The sequence below is a fragment of the Salmo salar genome, chromosome 04 (assembly GCF_965601325.2).
Source record: "Salmo salar chromosome 04, fSalSal1, whole genome shotgun sequence".
Lineage (NCBI taxonomy): Eukaryota > Metazoa > Chordata > Actinopteri > Salmoniformes > Salmonidae > Salmo > Salmo salar.
Genome location: NC_138294.1, coordinates 89,581,352 through 89,599,264, shown reverse-complemented (window position 1 = coordinate 89,599,264; position 17,913 = coordinate 89,581,352). Strand labels below are relative to the sequence as shown.

The 17,913-nt window shown below is 41.3% G+C and overlaps 1 protein-coding gene across 2 annotated transcripts; it reads right to left on the bottom strand.

Moving 5' to 3' along the window:
• Positions 1-1,407: 1,407 nt before the first annotated feature.
• On the bottom strand, positions 1,408-13,279 carry LOC145878678 (neoverrucotoxin subunit beta-like). Of its 2 annotated transcripts, none has more exons than XM_082974794.1 (3): positions 13,146-13,279; positions 9,327-9,431; positions 1,408-5,554 (listed from the first exon to the last, which is right to left on the bottom strand). In XM_082974794.1, exons 2-3 carry the CDS (start codon positions 9,418-9,420, stop codon positions 2,304-2,306), a joined length of 3,345 nt encoding a protein of 1,114 aa, XP_082830920.1. In that variant the 5' UTR covers positions 9,421-9,431; positions 13,146-13,279; the 3' UTR covers positions 1,408-2,303. The 2 variants fall into 2 exon arrangements, with proteins under 2 accessions (XP_082830920.1, XP_082830919.1); XM_082974793.1 differs by lacking the exon at positions 13,146-13,279 and adding an exon at positions 9,605-9,773.
• Between the last annotated feature and the right edge of the window lie 4,634 nt (positions 13,280-17,913).

Here is a 17,913-nt window from a genome sequence, read left to right as displayed (position 1 = left end):
TATACTCACACCGTGACATAAGGAAACACTAAATGTTACATAAGCCTAGTTACAGTGCATTTCCAAAACCGCCAAACAAAGAACTGTCCGAGCAAGATCCAGGATTCTTACCGGGTTCAAGTTCAATGTCTCATTTAACTGATAAATGCTTAATATATGATATAACAAAAAACACAGCCATGAATGCAAGGTAAGAAATGTAATGTTTTATGTCACATGATTTTGGCCAAATTTGTCAAGACACCAACCATGAGAAAGGGTTAAACTGAGTTTGTTAAATTAACTCGTGAATTGTATTGAATGTTCCTTATATCAATTACATACCAACAGCTGTATCTGTGTTTTGTCCACCGCAGGAAATCCTCAATGGTACTCTAGCTTATAGGAAGACCCGTAGGCGATGTCAGAGGTGTTACTGTGTTGTAGCTGTCAAATCAACAAGCGTTTCCCAGCGTTACACCTATCGCTATCGCGGACATTGCCATTTGATACACTGAGTCTCATTATTAGAAATCTCATTGAGCCGTTTGACAAGGTTGAACATAGGAATGTGTGTTGTAATACACAGTACACCTCCATTAGGATGAGATCAATCCTTATTCTTTCATTTAATCATTTTCAACGTGTCATTATTTCTATATAGCCTACACTTTCTCCTTCTGAACTTCTAACATGGGTAGGATGGGTGTGGCTTTGTGACAATGACCACAAGAACAGCCACTCAGAGATTTGATGCAGTTACACCTCTGACATTGCCTGAACAAAAACAATGATTTTCTATGCAGTTCTGATTTAATGTAGGCCCTAATGTTTGTTAAATTACCTTGGGGTGGACAAATTAATATAAGGCTTTAGACAAGGCTAAGAGTTTTAATACAAATCCAATGAACCCCACATCTCAGTTGGCTCTACTCTACTCAGTAAACGCAAACGTATAGGCTCCAATTGTACATGTAATCCTATGATTATGCCCATAAAAATGTTTGGTGCACGCGGGCACATATAGGAAGTCCCTTACCAGGCAGAAGGGAATTTCACTTTAACCCCTGCATCGGAGAGTTACAATGTTGCTATCACTATGCAGCCAACTACCTGTAGTAGGAAACCGAGTTTCTTATTAATAATATGCCACCTGTTATCATACATGGCACGACTACATAATTGTTACAATTACAATAACACTTATATAAGATATTTATTTATTTATTTTTGTCATTCTCCACACAGGCTTCCTGGTAGTTGTCGTCTCTTAGACATGGTAGCAAATTGTTTCAAATCTCTATAGATTACTTTTAGCTAAAATTAAATCCACTAGTAGTAGCTAGCTAAGGTTAACAGGCTAGGTTAGGCTACTGCCTTAATCGCTAATCATCTTTGTCACTCACAAAATACAAAACAATACAATAATTTCATTGGCAGATTCCTTTTTATTATTGTTTCACAATTGGATAATCCCACATAAAACACACACGTCAACATAGCTACCAAGGATAGTGGGAATGCACTTCAGGAGAAGCGGGAATGGGGTGGGGGCGGGAACTGCAGCAACGCTAATGAGCTGGTGGCTGGGGTGCCGCTGGCGATGTAGTAGCCGATCAGGGGCGCTGGAGGGCAGCAGCCAATTGTCAAAATGCCACCCCAAAATCAAGTGCTGCCTAATCTTGCCTAATGGGAGGGCCAGCCCTGCACCTCTGACATTGCCTAAACAAAACCAATGATTTTCTATGCAGTTCTGATTTAATCTAGATCTAAATTAGGCCCTCATTTTTGTTCAGTTACTTTGAGGTGGACAAATTAACATACGGCTTTACACAAGGCTGAGTTTTATTTACAAATCCAATTAACCCCACATCTCAGTTGGATCTTCCCAACAAACGCAAACGTTCCTACAATATTGGGAAGCTTGATGTTCAAATAGAGACCCAATTTTGTTTCCGGATAATGTTAGCAGGACAACATCCCTGACTTATGTTGGAACCTCCTGCCGACTATCCTTTTTATCCTTCATGAATTTTCGCTCATTTGGGAGTAAATCTTCTCCTTTTGCAATCTTATCCAGAATCTCAGGCTCTCCCTTCATTTTCTTCAACTCTACGATCCGATCCTCAAAGCCTGGCTTGCGTTCGTCCTCCTCTGTGCGAATGAGTATCTCAATGTACTCCACAGTGGACTGAGAGCTTGGTTTCAGGGCAACATCATTAAGTCTCTTGAGACAGTCAGAAGACTGCTTGATCAAATTCATCAGCGCGTCCTCAATCATATGAAACTCATCCTCACGTTTATCCAGCATCTCCTTGGTTTCATTAGACTTGTCCCATGCCTTCATGAAGTTGTCCTTCAGTTTCATCCTCATTTGGGAGGAAACAGCAGGTGTGACATGTGAAATTGCATATCTTGCAGTTTGTTGCAAAGTCTTGGGATAATTTGCTTCTCTTCACCTGCAGCACATTTACCTCAGATTCAAAATCTTTGTTCTGTTTCATGTTCTCGTCTTCGTTCTCCAGACACTGTTTGAAGCTTTTGATCTCACTTAGCTTTGACAGACCTGCTGTGATCTGAGGGGTCAGGTGTGTCAATGTCTTCTCCAGAAGCTCACGTTCTTCCAGAACTTTCTTTGTCAGGGTCAGATCTTTACTCTCAATGCTTTCCAGTGCTTGGAAAAATTTCTTCATCTCCTTGAAAGTTGAACTCCATTGATCTGGACACTGGGCCTTATGATCATCATTGGAATCATCCTCTTCAGAGCTGCTCTCCGTCTCCTTTGAGAACACAAATGAACTGTTGAATTTGAAATGGGTTGGTAGCCCCTTCTTGTTTTTCTTACAAGGCAGATTTGCAGCTTTGATGGCCTCTAGCACCGGTATTTGCTTCCCATCTACAAATGTCACAAGCATCAGGATGTTTTCAGCAACATCCTTTCCAAAGATGGACAGGATGGAATCAAAGATGTATCTCTGGGAAGGACTGAGACGAACAAGTGTTGCCTGCACTACAAAGCAGAGTGCATCAATGTGATCAATCCCTAAAGGATGACACAAGAAATCCTTCAACATCTGGGTGAGCAATTTATCTTGAGCCATTCCTCTGGTGTCTCCGAACCCTGGTGTGTCAATGATGGTCAGAGAATAAGGAATCTGAAAGCCTGGCTGGTTGTAGAGCTCGTATGATGTCACAACCACAGTCTGGCTCTCAGCCTGTGATCTGTTGGTCACCTCATGGATGAGCTTAAAGCGGTAACGTTCTTCCCACTTTACCCCGAGAATGTAGTTTATCATGACATTGACCAGAGTTGTTTTTCCTGCACCTGTGGCCCCCAGAAGCAATATCACCTTGTTATTACCTTGCTCAACTTTCTTCCCAAATCTGTACTGGTCAAAACTGTCACTTACACCCAACTTCTGTTCCAGATTCAGCCAGTGGATTGAGGGGTTGCCCTTTTCCACCTTCTGGGATTTTGTGAGGAACTCCTCACTTTTTGCTCTGGTTGATTTGCTCGTCTTCGGTTGGGGATCAGAGACCCTAAGGGTAGTCAGCACAGTCTCAGAACTGGGTAGACTATTCCCTGCTTCGCCACAGTTAGCAAAGACTCTGATGCTGTATGCAGTGTCAGCCTCAAGTCCTTCCAGTGTACTCTCTCTAGTGGTGGTTTTCATGGTGTGCCACATCTGATTGTCTATAGCCTTTACATTCTTTCTGTATTCAACCACATAACCAATGACTTCAACATCATCTCCCGCTATGGTAGGAATGTCCCAGTTCACTCTGATACTTCCCGATTCTATCCTCTTCTCTGTGGGTGGTCCAGGGGGGCTACATGGGCGGGTCCTGAAATATTCTGTCCAGTCACTGGAGAGGCTCACACCAGGTCTGCACACTGCCTTGCAGCTAAAGCGGTACTTTTTGTAAGGGTCCAAACGACTGATGGTGACCTGGTTAGTTGTAGCATCCGATTTCACCTCTGTCCACTCAGAGTCAGCCTGCTCAGCCTGGTACAAAACCTGGTACGACTCCACACAGGTAACACCAAGGTTGGGAGGGTTGACTTGCAAGTGGACACAGTCATGCTCCAGACTCTTGATGGTGGGAACACCTGGCTTTGATGGCAGCTCAAACTGTTGACTCAAAAGTGTCCCTCTTTCATAGACATGGATGGAGGATGCAGTGAGGACTTTGTTTGGAATTGATGCAATGCAGAATGCAAGATTTTCTCTGCCTTTGTTTGAATCTTTGAAGTCTAGGAACAGATTTATGGTTTGCCTAGTTAGGGTCGTTACCTCCCCCGAGCGAAACCACTTTTCTGCTGTAGTCTTCCCGGCTGCGTTGGGATTGTAAGGTATCAGTGAAAAATCACTTTTTGATTCTTCCAGCAAGTAGTTCTCCAAGTCTAACACATACTCTTCTTTCTCCTTCAAATAGGAAAATGCTAAACACACTACAAAATCATTAGCTTTATCAAGCACTATTCCATCCAATTCACTGCTTGAGCACACAACTTGTACCTCTTTCATTATGTCAAGGTAAGAGCGAACAACATTCATCTCTCTCTCTCTGTCGTCCAGGTACGTGATCATGAGGTTATTCTGGAATGGAGAACGTTCTTTGCTGTTGAGCATTTTTATCAGCTCTTCCTCCTCCATTCCTCCTCCTCTTATGTTGGGAAGAACCTTGCAGAGACCTTTCTGGAACACCAGCTTGTACTCTGAGCACAAGTCCCTGAACTTGTTGATTTTGGCTTTGAGTTCAGGGAACTTGATAGCCATGTCTTCCTTCATCATGTCCTGGCATTGTACATCAGTATTGTCGAGTCCGTCCAAGAGTCGCTGTGCGCGACGCACCAGGCAAACACTGATCTGCCTGACTAGCTGGGCAGCTGCAGAGTCCAGGTTCTTGAGAGGATAGAGCCAGGCGGTCATGGGCACAGCATGTTCTCCGTTCTCCCCTAGCAGAAATGGCAGGCCAGCATACACCTTGATGGCATCTTCAAATGTGACAGGGTTGTTTTCTAGTGCCAAATCACCATGGAAAGTGCAGTTGAATTTATTGGTCTCTCTCTGCTCTTCCTCACTCATCTTCAAATTTGCCTGCCCTTCTATTGACATTTGAGGGATCTTTTTTATTGTGGCCTGCAGGTTTCCCTGGATGTCCTGGTGGTTCTCTCCTGAGGAAACCTCTTGGTCAAAAACGAAAAAGGCCTGCGCTCCAAACAGCAGGGCAGTCACCACATGGGTTGCAGAGCCCTCTTGTAAGACATTAGAGTATTTCACATTTCCTACCCCCAGGTGGTCCATGGTCAACTGCTCGAAGCGAGTGGTGGTACGGTACTGCAGAGAAACCCTAGACTGACGCTTTGAGGTCTTTTTGTCATGTAGGAATTCAGCAGAACCCTTCACACTGACTAAGCCACCAAGGAAACTGGCGTCAAGAGATGCAGACACATTCAAAGCCTCTGACTTGGCTTCACTTGAGTCTGAAGCAATGATTTTGAAGTCAGTGTTTGGTTGTGGACGGACATTGATGTGTTTCTGCAGCATCTCAGAATCCCAGAGAGTGATACCTGCAGTTTAAAGAGAATGACCAAAGAACGTTTATTGTGAAAATTATACTCCAACGTGTACATGTGTAAATATTTCTATATGTAAACATGGTTAAATTCAAATAACTAATTGAAGGTAAATATTTAATTCAAAGTAAATATTCTAGGTGTCAACCCATAGTTAGAAAACCTACACCTCCTACACTCAGAAGTAAAAAATGCTCTGTAGCACCATTTGAACCAGTCTGGAAATGGGTTCTATCTGAAGCTTCTTTCAGGTCAAATAGAATCTGGGTACCAAATAAAGGGTGCTATTTGGAACCAGAAAGATTCGAGATAGAACTCTATCTAGAATGTTCCCCTACAGCAGTCCTTCTCAAATAGTGGGGCGCGCCCCCCTGGGGGGGCTCGGAGCGATGCCAGGGGGGCGCATGACCCCGGGGAACATGCTTTTTCTTGCCGCGGGGAGTATTTTTTTTTAACCGAACAAGAGCACACAGCACAGAGCAGGAGATATGAAGTGCAGATAACAAACCCTTAAGAGACACCATGGAAAAATATTTAACAGGGATGAAAAGAAAGATGGAGAGAGACGGAGATAATGAGACAAACGTAAGTCTCCCGAAAGCTAAGACGAGGAAATATGACGAAGCGTATGTAGCGCTTGGCTTCACTGTGACTACGGTGGGAGACGAGGAAAGACCGGTATGTTTACTGTGTCTAAAAATGTTGGCAGCGGACAGCATGAAGCCAAATAAATTAAGGCGTCACTTATAGACATTACACCCCAATCACGCTGATAAGCCGCTTGAGTTTTTTCAGCGAAAACGTGCCGAATATTGTCAACAATCGTCCCGCTTTGTGAATGCTTCTTCAGTAAACCAGCGAGCACTGTTAGCATCATATAAGGTGGCGTACCAAATTGCTCAGTGCAAAAAACCCCACTCCATAGCAGAGGAGCTGATACTGCCTGCAGCATTAGACATGGTCTCTGTCATGCTGGATGACGCAAGTGCTGCAAACGACCAGTCCAATGACACTGTCGCCAGACGTATAAATGACATTGCTAACAATCTTAAAGAACAGCTGGTAGATAAACTCAAAGACAAACGTTTTGCCTTACAGTTCGATGAAGCAACTGACAGCAACAAAGACTGTTTGTTTATCACTTATGTACGTTTTGACATGACAAACTCCCTGTGTGAGGATCTACTTTTTTGTAAATATGTCAGAGACAGAGCCACAGCTGAACAGCTGAAGAGCTATTCAAAATGCTGGACTGCTTTCTGACTGAGAATGGGCTAAAGTGGGAGAACTGCATTGGTGTTTGCAGTGATGGTGCACAGACCATGGCAGGGATGAGAAAAGGACTTCGGGCACTCATCAAGAAGGCCTCACCTAATGCTGAGTGGACACACTGTTATACACAGAGAAGCACTGGCATCAAGGCACCTTTCCTCTGAATTAAGTGAGGTTATGACTGACATTGTAGGTGTAGTCAATTGTATAAAGACCAGACCACTAAAAACAAGAGTCTTCTCTGCCATCTGTGAGGAGATGGGAGCTGAACATCAAGCTGTGCTGTTTCACAGTGAAGCAAGGTGGCTGTCACGAGGAAAAGTCTTGTCCCGATGATTTTGAGCTCAGAGAGCAGATAAGAATGTTTTTGGAGCAGGAGCACAAGTATGACATCACAGAAACCTTTAGTGATGAGAACTTCCTGGCAAAACTGGCCTACCTGAGTGACATATTTGGAAAGCTAAATTAACTAAATCTACAGCTTCAAGGGAAAGATAAACACCTCCCTCAGGTCACAGACAAGATCAGCTCTTTCACTCGAAAGCTTGCAATGTGGGGCAGGCGACTTGATGAAGGAAATACTGATTCATTCCAGAACCTGCATGAATTTGTTGACACTACTGACTATGATGCCACCTCAGTGATTCCATATATTAAGGAGCATATTTCATCACTGATGGGATTCTTTAAAAAGTACTTCCCTGAAAACAGTTCCCAATATGACTGGGTGAGAGATCCTTTCAATGCACCAGCTCCAACTGGTTTCAGCTCTGCAGAGGAGGACCAGTTCATTGATATGACGTCTGACTCCACATTCAGACTGAGGTTCACATCACAGACACTGAGTGAATTCTGGCTGAGTGTAGAGAGGTAGTATCCACTCTTAGGGCAGAGGGCCATGGGCATTCTTCTTCCTTTTGCAACATCTTATCTTTGTGAGACTGGCTTCTCTGCTGTTGCTGCACTGAAGACCAAGTACAGGTCCCAGCTAAACATTGAGCAGGAGCTGAGAGTTGCAGTATCATGCTTCAAACCCCGCTTGGAAAAGCTAAGCTCTGCAAAACGTGCTCATTGTAGCCATTAATCCTGACTTCCTCATTTTGATTTAAAAAAAAAAATCAGCACAATTGTTTTATTCATTTTTGTTTTATAGGTCAAAATGTTTCATATATTGTGCTCCTGAGTTAATGTTGCTGATCAATTTGAATTTATTATTATTTATTGATTATATTTAATTTTATTTTTCAGTATCAAATGGTCAAAAATGTTTACAGTTTAAATAAGGGCTGAATTTTTTTTTACATTTCAGGCAAATTGATGCACTTGAAGTCTTTTCTGTTACAAACTAAAAAAAACAATGTTAATAAAGTTATTCTTTGTTGTAAGTTGATCTATATATATATTTTTTTTTTCTTTAATGTTAATAAGGATACAATGTTATGCAGAGGTGTACTTATAACAATTTTATAGACAAATGATACTATTTAGAGTCGCGGCGGAGAGTTGGGGGGCGCGAAATGTTTACTTCTTCCTAGGGGGGGGCGTAACAGAAAATAATTGAGAAGCACTGCCCTACAGGGACAAATAGTGCCACATTACACTCTCAGAAGGAAAAAAAAGGGTAATCTTTGTCATTGACAGCATTACTACAATATGAACACTTCAAAAACAACCTGCATGACATCACTCTTTTGTCCCAAGTGCGTCCTCTAGCTTTTCTTACTCTGTGGTAACCATAGAGATGCACCAGAAAGCTAATCTCTCTCTGCAATGGCCGATTCTGTGACAGCATCATAGAGGACTTTATTGCCCAAAAGCCTGTTTTAGCATGGGCAGCTCCATTCAGGACTTTCACCATTTTGAAGTATTCAACTGGGAGATACTTCCTTTGGGTTAAGGAAGGATTACATAATTCAATCTGGGTCCTCTGGAGGGATCAGACAGAATATAATCGCTGCCAACTGGTGAGGTTAGCATAGCGCTAACTTATGCCATGTTATCTGATGGGACCAGCTACAATTTAGCATTCTGTCACGTGCAAGTAAATCAACAATTTTAATTAGCTGAGACTCATTTTGACCTGGAGAAACTGTTTAAATTTAAATGGTTGCTTATGTTCACAAGTATGTCCCCAATGTCTTCAACTTCTATGAGTGTATTAGCAGTTTGTAAATAAACTGAAAAGGTGCATATCACCACCTACTGTGTGAAGTGTGTACAGTATAGTCTGAACAGGTATAAAGCCAAGGTTGGTGATTTACTGACATCTGCAGTTATGGAATGTCTGTTCAGGAGTGCAATTCATTGGCTGACCCCTCCTGCTCATTCTTCCTAAATCCGTAGAAACTACTTTAAAATGGTGAAAGCCCTCAATGGTGTTCTCTGTGCTACAACAGTGTGCCCTCTATCCAACTCAGTGGTGGAAACACTGTCAATGAATTCAAGATGATGCACACTGATTACCTCCAAACCAAAGAGGAATAGTTTCCTGTACCTGGAATGAGGACATCTCTACGACAGTCATACAGCATCCCCAGCTGGAAGGGTCGGCCCAGAGCGGCTAGCTCGATGGTCTCCGAGTCAGACATGACTCAGTGTTCTGAAAACATATCAGAACTGGGGTTACTTCAGCAGCCCCGGTATTAGAAAATTGCAACAGATAATATGGCTGTCAACATAAAAATCATAGTTCTTTTGCTCATTGCCCAGACAATGCAGCGTGTGTAAATTATCACTGATACAGTATGTTATGCAAACATTTGAGTCACTCACATCTTTGTTCTCCAGTCTTGTTGTTCTTTCTGAACAGGAAGAGGACTCTGGAGCCCTAACGATTGGTGCTCTTATTTCTTTGGGGGAAAAAAACAAAGACACTGAACATGTTGATGGTTTTCTGGTGGACATAATACAGTCTTAATTAAAACAATCCACCTTAAGTTGACTTAAGTAATGTACCAAACTGAAAAAAATAGAGGACATATATTACAAATGTGAGTAGAAAATACAGAAGTTTCTCTACACTCTGGATTTGTTTTTCAGCAAAACAGCAGCCACACCTCTTGTTTTGGCATACAGCTTAGCTTTTTGATGAGGCTGGTAACCCTAAAATTCTAGAAGGACTGTCAGTCAGCGCTCTAGATGATATTCACAGGATAGTTTTGAAAATGTATTTGGAAGCTATATATGGTTTACATGTTAACAGAATAACCTACAATGTTTTTTCAGCTTTACTCACAGGACAATGGCATACAACCCAGCGTAGGCATGGCGTATAGGCCTAGTGTTTTCATTTTTTGTTGAAATGTTTTTTTGTATTCATTCAGGTTCACAGTGCGGACCAAACCAAGGTTTGGTAGGTATACCTGTACCGTTACAGCCCTATCCTAGTATACAGACACAACCAGGTCAACTCAACTGTAAAGAAACATTTTAAATGTTCACATAACAACGCAACACAACTCCAAACACGACAGATAAGAAGCTACATAGCCCCCTAGGCTATATGAATATAAAGAGACTTGAGCCAAAGAAAAATGGACTTGTGGAATGGAATGAGTTATCAGACCTCGTCAATTCTACCATTACGTAACATTTGAGGACACAATTTAAAGGCCTATGTATTTCATGTTTTGTTCACTGTACAATATAACCACAAGGCTGACCATCTTTCCCCCCTCTTTCTGGCTGCCCTCCCCCTTCTTGCAGGTTCACCTCTCAAAAATGCAACAATAGAAAAAGTAGCTAAATGAATAAAGAGTAAAAATAAAAGCACAATTACATTATTTCACAAATTTAATAATGGGCAGTTCTTCACAAATAGTCACATAGACTATATGGAAATAACACGAGCCAAGCATGTTTACATGTAGAATGATATAGGTTATAAGACCTATGATTCATTTCATTAGTTCTACTACCTCAGCATTGCTCATTTTATAAAGGGTTAAATATGTTGTAGTGAAGTTCAGCTTCAGTCCACAGGGTGGCGCTGTGTCACTGTCAGAAGATATGTGCTTCAGTCAGAAAAACATTTGCTCAGCTCTTCGTTCTCAGCTAGCTAAATACACTTGCTGGAAATAACTACTTTTCCTAATATCATGACTTCTATCAACATTCTTAGCTTGCCCATTCACTAAATATACTGTTAAATAACTCAGACTGACATCCAATACCTTTAGGATACTGAACGCTAACTTATTAGCATTAGCCTACCCTTATGCTGATGGGGACTAGTTAGCTACCGCCAAACATGCAGCCAACTCTGCTGCACTGCCTTTCTGGCTGTTCTACCCTCTCCACCTCATTCACTACTAACTCAACCAGATCACTTTTTTTTGCCTCTTTAAGAAGAATTTCTGGAGTATCCATATTTGCTGTTTTATGCTGAGGTGTTTTACTGAGTGATGACATTGACATCTAACCGGTGCTGTAGAGGTGGGGGTTAAGGGACAGGAGTGGTCCACTGTGTTATATCTCTACCAAACACAGCAGACACTGAGTCACACCAGGGGCTTCTTGCAGTGCCTGCTACTGCCTAGCAAAGTATATTGGATAGTTTATTTTTGTCATTAAAATGTGCATAGCGCAAGTGATGAATCCTGAATAAAATGTGTGGATTTTTCTGTGTCAGAAGAGATCCGGCAACAAGGCATCAATAGAATCTATTTATTGCAAAGCTACAGATTCTCAGATATTGACAGGCATTGGTTTTGAAAAGCATTTGATGGCAGCAGCCAGGTAAACAAAACCAAAGACTGCTAACAGGGCTATTAAAATCATTGTCATTTGTGTGAACTATCCCTTTAAGCACATCATTTGAGGAAAATAAAACAGGCAGTGCAATTGTAGATATTAAAAGTACACAATGATTGTGTACTTTCTCCAATAATTCATTGTGGATAAATTAACTGTTTATGCCCTTGTCTCTTAATATTTGAATACATTTATACAGTTCTGTGATCTCCTTTTGCATTTTCTTTTTCCTGCTTTATCCTGGTCCTTTCATCCTTCTCTCGCTGTCTACTGTGTTCTATTAATTTTAGTCTTTGGATCTCGATCTCCCGTCTTCGTTTTTCTTCCATCTTTTTTTCTGTTTCCATTCTCACTTTCTCAGCAAGGAGTTGCTTGTTTTCCTCTTCAGTCCTCCTCTTTTCCTCCTCCACTTTCTGTTTTTCAGTTTTGGCTTGATCGAGGTCTCTCTCTGCCTTATCCGCTCGATCTTTTGACCAGTCTCCACCAATTCGCTTGTTGGTCTCTGACTTTCTTAGAGATGATATGAAAATAACAACAAAAATAGACAGTGAATGCTTTTGCTCGCAAAGCAGTAATTTTGTACTGTCTGATTTGTGAGTTGACCTTCGTGCCTGCTCTCATACCCTAATATTCTGTATTTCTTTTGACTCATTTGAATACAGTCAGACCAGAAAAGCCACATCCCAGAAGGGCAGATAAGCGGAAACCCTGATTAGAAGCACCTGCTGCTCATCTGTTTCTTTACAGATGTTGTCACTACACACTGAAGGCTGTAAAGCCGACACATCTGTGTGCAGTGAAAATTACTAAAAACATAGAATAATGAAGAAAGATTTATGCGACAACTTACACCAGCGGGTTTTACGCACCAGCCAAGCCTCTGGGAGAGCGCGATGGTTCTCTTTTGTTCAATAAAGCATACACATTATTACAGCTATTGTCCGGGATTGGTACATACATATTTAAAAAATATATATAATTACATTTAAATTAATGACACAGTATAACCAGCAATTTGAAGAATACAACTTATAAATACGTCATGAGCTTACGATTGTTTATTTTGGGTTCTAATGGGGAAAAAGACACTTATTTTACTCCATTGTTTATAAATATAAAAAAGCTATGTATAGATTCAAAAGATGGTTAAAACTATAATGCAGATGTCATGGACTGTCAGTCCTGGCATCTGGAGCACATTCTTGAATTTGAGAGGGGTTACATTTCCCTAGCCCCATCCCTCAGCTGCGGACCACAATAAGTGGTGGGACGGACAATGTTATTTCTCAACTATCAATTCAAGTAACAATTAAAGCTACAATTAAAACTACATTTGGTGAAACAGCGCCTTTGATATTGTTTTAGTGATGAAACGCAGGAGACAAGTTGTGTCAGATGGAAGAAAGGTGTTCTTCCTTTGAAGTAACTTCGTTGTTGTAATATTCCAAACGGACGTGCCAGTTTCACCAAATGCGGATTGTAGCTTTAATGATTGGACAGTAAAGGTTTTGCTTAGCAACCATTTAGGCTTATCGAAATGAAATAAGGGTTAGTAGCCTACCTTAAATCAACGAAGCTTTCCGATGGATGTCAACCAGACAGAAATCACAAGTAGATGTACAAAATAGAAGCCAAGTAGAGCCCATAGGTCGGGATGTATCTCTACCAAGATGTAGACCGGGAGTGACACCCTGTTTTATAGACCAAATCACAGAGTTTCTAAACCCAGAGGTGCAACATCACGAGACTTCCAGGAACGCTTGTGAAACAGACTGAACAGAACATGCCGGGATTTGGTGCTTGAGAAGTCAATGAGAGAAGTGAAAATATCTTCCTTAGTTGTTCATTTTCACAAAATCAAAAGGAAAAATCTAGATTCGAGACAATTTCTTAAGTAGTTGAACATGTTATTTCACCAATCTCGTGAAAGTAATAAACTGACACGTTTTAATTTTAGTCAAAAACAAGTTTATATCGAAGGACTACCTTTGATTTTCCTGCTTGCACATGCGCAATTCGGCGCAAGATGACCATTAGACCCGATGACTTGCTTCTACGCCTGAGCTTTGACAGCCAACGTCGCCATGACATCACCTACAAGTGTAGTCGCGGATTTGAATAGGATAATCATTTTTAGCTTATCTTCATACTGTATTGTCTTTGACCAAATCTCTCTTTCTTGTAATATATGTGACCACCCCACCCAAACACTCTTCTTGTAAATCACATGACTAAAGGTAAGCCTCTGACTGCAGTCCGAATTCAAAGGGTGCATTCCAAACATGTAAAAAACACCCTCTCCCCTCAAATTAAGTGGACACTTCAAATCAAATCAAATGTATTTGTCACATACACGTGTTTAGCATATGTTATTGCTGGTGTAGCGAAATGGGTTGTTTTTACAGGGTCAGCCATAGTAGTACGGTGCCCCTGGAGCAAATAAAGGTTAAGTTCCTTGCTCAAGGGCACATCGACCGATTTTTCACCTGGTCGGCTTGATTATTCAAACCATCAACCGCTCGGTTACTGGCCCAACGGTCTAACCGCTAGGCTACCTGCCGCCCTGATGACATATCATGACGAATGATGAGTTGACACTTGCAGGGCAAGGGGCGAGGGAAGAATGAATACATTTTAAATGGACCCCGCCCTTGCCCAGAAATGTGTCACTAGTTCGTCCCACGGTTGTGTTTTCTGTCATCATGGAACCACCGGTAGCTGTTGTGTGTGCCTTATATGCGACACAGTGAATGATGATTGCATTTCATGTTTTGGCTAGAAGACAACACATCCGCAGATATCGAATGCTAGCCATCGGAGGATATCAGGTAAATCGAAAACTACAATGTATAAATGTGATGCCAGGACAAGTTGTATGCTCTAGCTAACGTTTCCAAAAGCTAACCAGACAAAAACATCATTACTTTTCCGATATGTGCTTGTGCTGTCGTGAATTAGTAGCACAATTTCTAACTTATTTACATTCATTTTTACTTATACTTGTATTTTGACCTCTCCATTTTGATGTTGGTTTCACGTTTTGGCTGCCTTTTCTTAGCGGATGATTAATCATCACAAATTTAATAGTGGCTACTCCATCACTCGAGGTGCTAAGTGGTTTTTAGAGGGCGTATACCTCTCCACGTGCATATTGTCACTTCTCCGCACGTTCCTGCTGTGTCAGAGGTGAACTGGACTGCTGTACCTAATTATTCTATATCGACATTATCGAAAATGAATCTAAACGTTTTTATATCGTTATTGAGGGATATTGATTTATCGCCCAGCCCTAGCCTACATCATATCAAATTCAAAAATGAAGAAAAATTACAGAAACAGAGCATCACTTAACCTGTTGTGGTATAGGGGGCAGTATTTTCACGGCCGGATAAAAAACGTACCCAATTTAATCTGGTTACTACTCCTGCCCAGAAACTAGAATATGCATATAATTAGTAGATTTTGATAGAAAACACTCTAAAGTTTCTAAAACTGTTTGAATGGTGTCTGTGAGTATAACAGAACTCATATTGTAGGCCAAAACCTGAGAAGATTCCATACAGGAAGTGCCCTGTCTGACAATTTGTTGTCCTTCTGTTGCATCTCTATCGAAAATACAGCATCTGTGCTGTAACGTGACACTTTCTAAGGCTTCCATTGGCTCTCTGAAGCCGCCAGAAAGTGGAATGGTGTGTCTGCTGTCTCTGGGCAAAGTACAGCAGCTCTGTTTGTGAGTGGTCAGCCTGGGGACAGTGAGACTGAGATGCGCATTCACGAGACTTCTCAATTTTTTTCTTTCAGCCTTTGAATGAATACAACGTTGCCCGGTTGGAATATTATCCCTATTTTACGAGAAAAGTTGCATAAAAATTGATTTTAAACAGCGTTTGACACGCTTTTAATGGAATATCTTGAATTTTTTTTGTCACGAAATGCGCTCGCGCGTCACTGTTTGGATAGTTACCTGAACGCACGAACAAAACGGCGGTATTTGGATATAACTATGAATTATTTGGAACCAAAACAACATTTGTTGTTGAAGTAGAAGTCCTGGGAGTGCATTCTGATGAAGAACAGCAAAGGTAATCCAATTTTTCTAATAGTAATTCTGAGTTTAGGTTGTCCCAAACTTGGTGGGTGTCAAATTAGCTAGCCGTGATGGCCAAGCTATCTACTCAGAATATTGCAAAATGTGCTTTCGCCGAAAAGCTATTTTAAAATCGGACATAGCGATTGCATAAAGGAGTTCTGTGTCTATAATTCTTAAAATAATTGTTATGTATTTTGTGAACGTTTATCGTGAGTAATGTAGTAAATTCACCGGAAGTTTTCAGTGGGTATGCTAGTTCTGAACATCACATGCTAATGTAAAAAGCTGTTTTTTGATATAAATATGAACTTGATTGAACAAAACATGCATGTATTGTATAACATAATGTCCTAGGAGTGTCATCTGATGAAGATCATCAAAAGTTAGTGCTGCATTTAGCTGTGGTTTGGGTTTATGTGACATACAGTATATGCTTGCTTGGAAAATGGCTGTGTGATTATTTGTGTCTATGTACTCTCCTAACATAATCTAATGTTTCGCTTTTGCTGTAAAGCCTTTTGGAAATCGGACAACGTTGTTCGATTCAGGAGAAGTGTATCTATAAAATGGTGTAAAATAGTCCTATGTTTGAGAACTTTGAATTATGACATTTTGTGGTTTTAAATTTGGCGCTCTGATTTGTCACTGGCTGTTGAATAGTCTGGGACGATTTCGTCCCACCTCCCCTAGAGAGGTTAAAAGGGGAATGGAAACACTTCAGGAAGTACAGTTGAAGTTGGAAGTTTACATACACTTATGTTGGAGTCATTAAAACTAGTTTTTCAACCACTCCACACATTTCTTGTTATCAAACTATAGTTTTGGCAAGTCGTTTAGGACATCTACTTTGTGCATGACACAAGTAATTTTTCCAACAATTGTTAACAGACAGATTATTTCACTTATAATTCACTGTATCACAATTCCAGTGGGTCAGAAGATTACATACACTAAGTTGACTGTGCCTTTAGTCGGCTTGGAAAATTCCAGAAAATGATGTCATGGCTTTAGAAGCTTCTGATAGGCTAATTGACATCATTTGAGCCAATTGGAGGTGTACCTGTGGATGTATTTCAAGGCCTACCTTCAAATGCAGTGCCTCTTTGCTTGACATCATGGGAAAAATCTAAAGAAATCAGCCAAGACCTCAGACAAATATTGTAGACCTCCACAAGTCTGGTTCATCCTTTGGAGCAATTTCCAAACACCTGAAGGTACCACGTCCATCTGTACAAACAATAGTACGCAAGTATAAACACCATGGGACCATGCTGCCGTCATACCGCTCAGGAAGGAGACGCGTTCTGTCTCCTAGAGATGAATGTACTTTGGTGCGAAAAGTGCGAATCAATACCAGAACAACAGCAAAGGACCTTGTGAAGATGCTGGAGGAAACAGGTACAAAAGTATTTCTATCCACAGTTAAACGAGTCCTATATCGACATAACCTGAAAGGCCGCTCTGCAAGGAAGAAGCCACTGTTCCAAAACCGCCATAAAAAGCCAGACTTTGGTTTGCGACTGCACATGGGGACAAAGATTGTACTTTTTGGAGAAATGTCCCCTGGTCTGACAAAACAAAAATAGAACTGTTTGGCCATAATGACCATCGTTATGTTTGGAGGAAAAAGGGGGAGGCTTGCAAGCCGAAGAACACCATCCCAACCGTGAAGCATGGGGGTGGTAGCATCATGTTGTGGGGGTGCTTTGCTGCGGGAGGGACTGGTGCACTTCACAAAATAGATGGCATCTTGAGGATGGAAAATTATGTGGATATATTGAAGCAACATCTCAAGACATCAGTCAGGAAGTTAAAGCTTGGTCACAAATGGGTCTTCCAAATGGACAATAACCCCAAGCATACTTCCAAAGTTATGGTAAAATTGCTTAAGGACAACAAAGTCAAGGTATTGGAGTGGCCATCACAAAGCCCTGACCTCAATCCGATAGAAAATTTGTGGGCAGAACTGAAAAAGCGTGTGCGAGCAAGGAGGCCTACAAACCTGACTCAGATACACCAGCTCTGTCAGGAGGAATTCACCCAACTTATTGTGGGAAGCTTGTGGAAGGCTACACAAAACGTTTGACCCAAGTTAAACATTTAAAGGCAATGCTACCAAATATTAATTGAGTGTATGTTGTCATTGTCTCCGACCGTGGCCCCCAATTCACATCACGAGTATGGAGGACCTTTGTGGAGAAGCTCGGGGTCACGGTCAGCCTCACTTCCGGGTACCGGC

Coding starts and splice junctions, on each gene's coding strand:
- LOC145878678 (XM_082974794.1), bottom strand. CDS start 9,420: ATGTCTGACTCGGAGACCATCGAGCTAGCCGCTCTGGGCCGACCCTTC. Junction 5,555..9,326: donor TAGAGATGTCCTCATTCCAG/GTACAGGAAACT, acceptor TTTAAACTGCAG/GTATCACTCTCTGGGATTCT.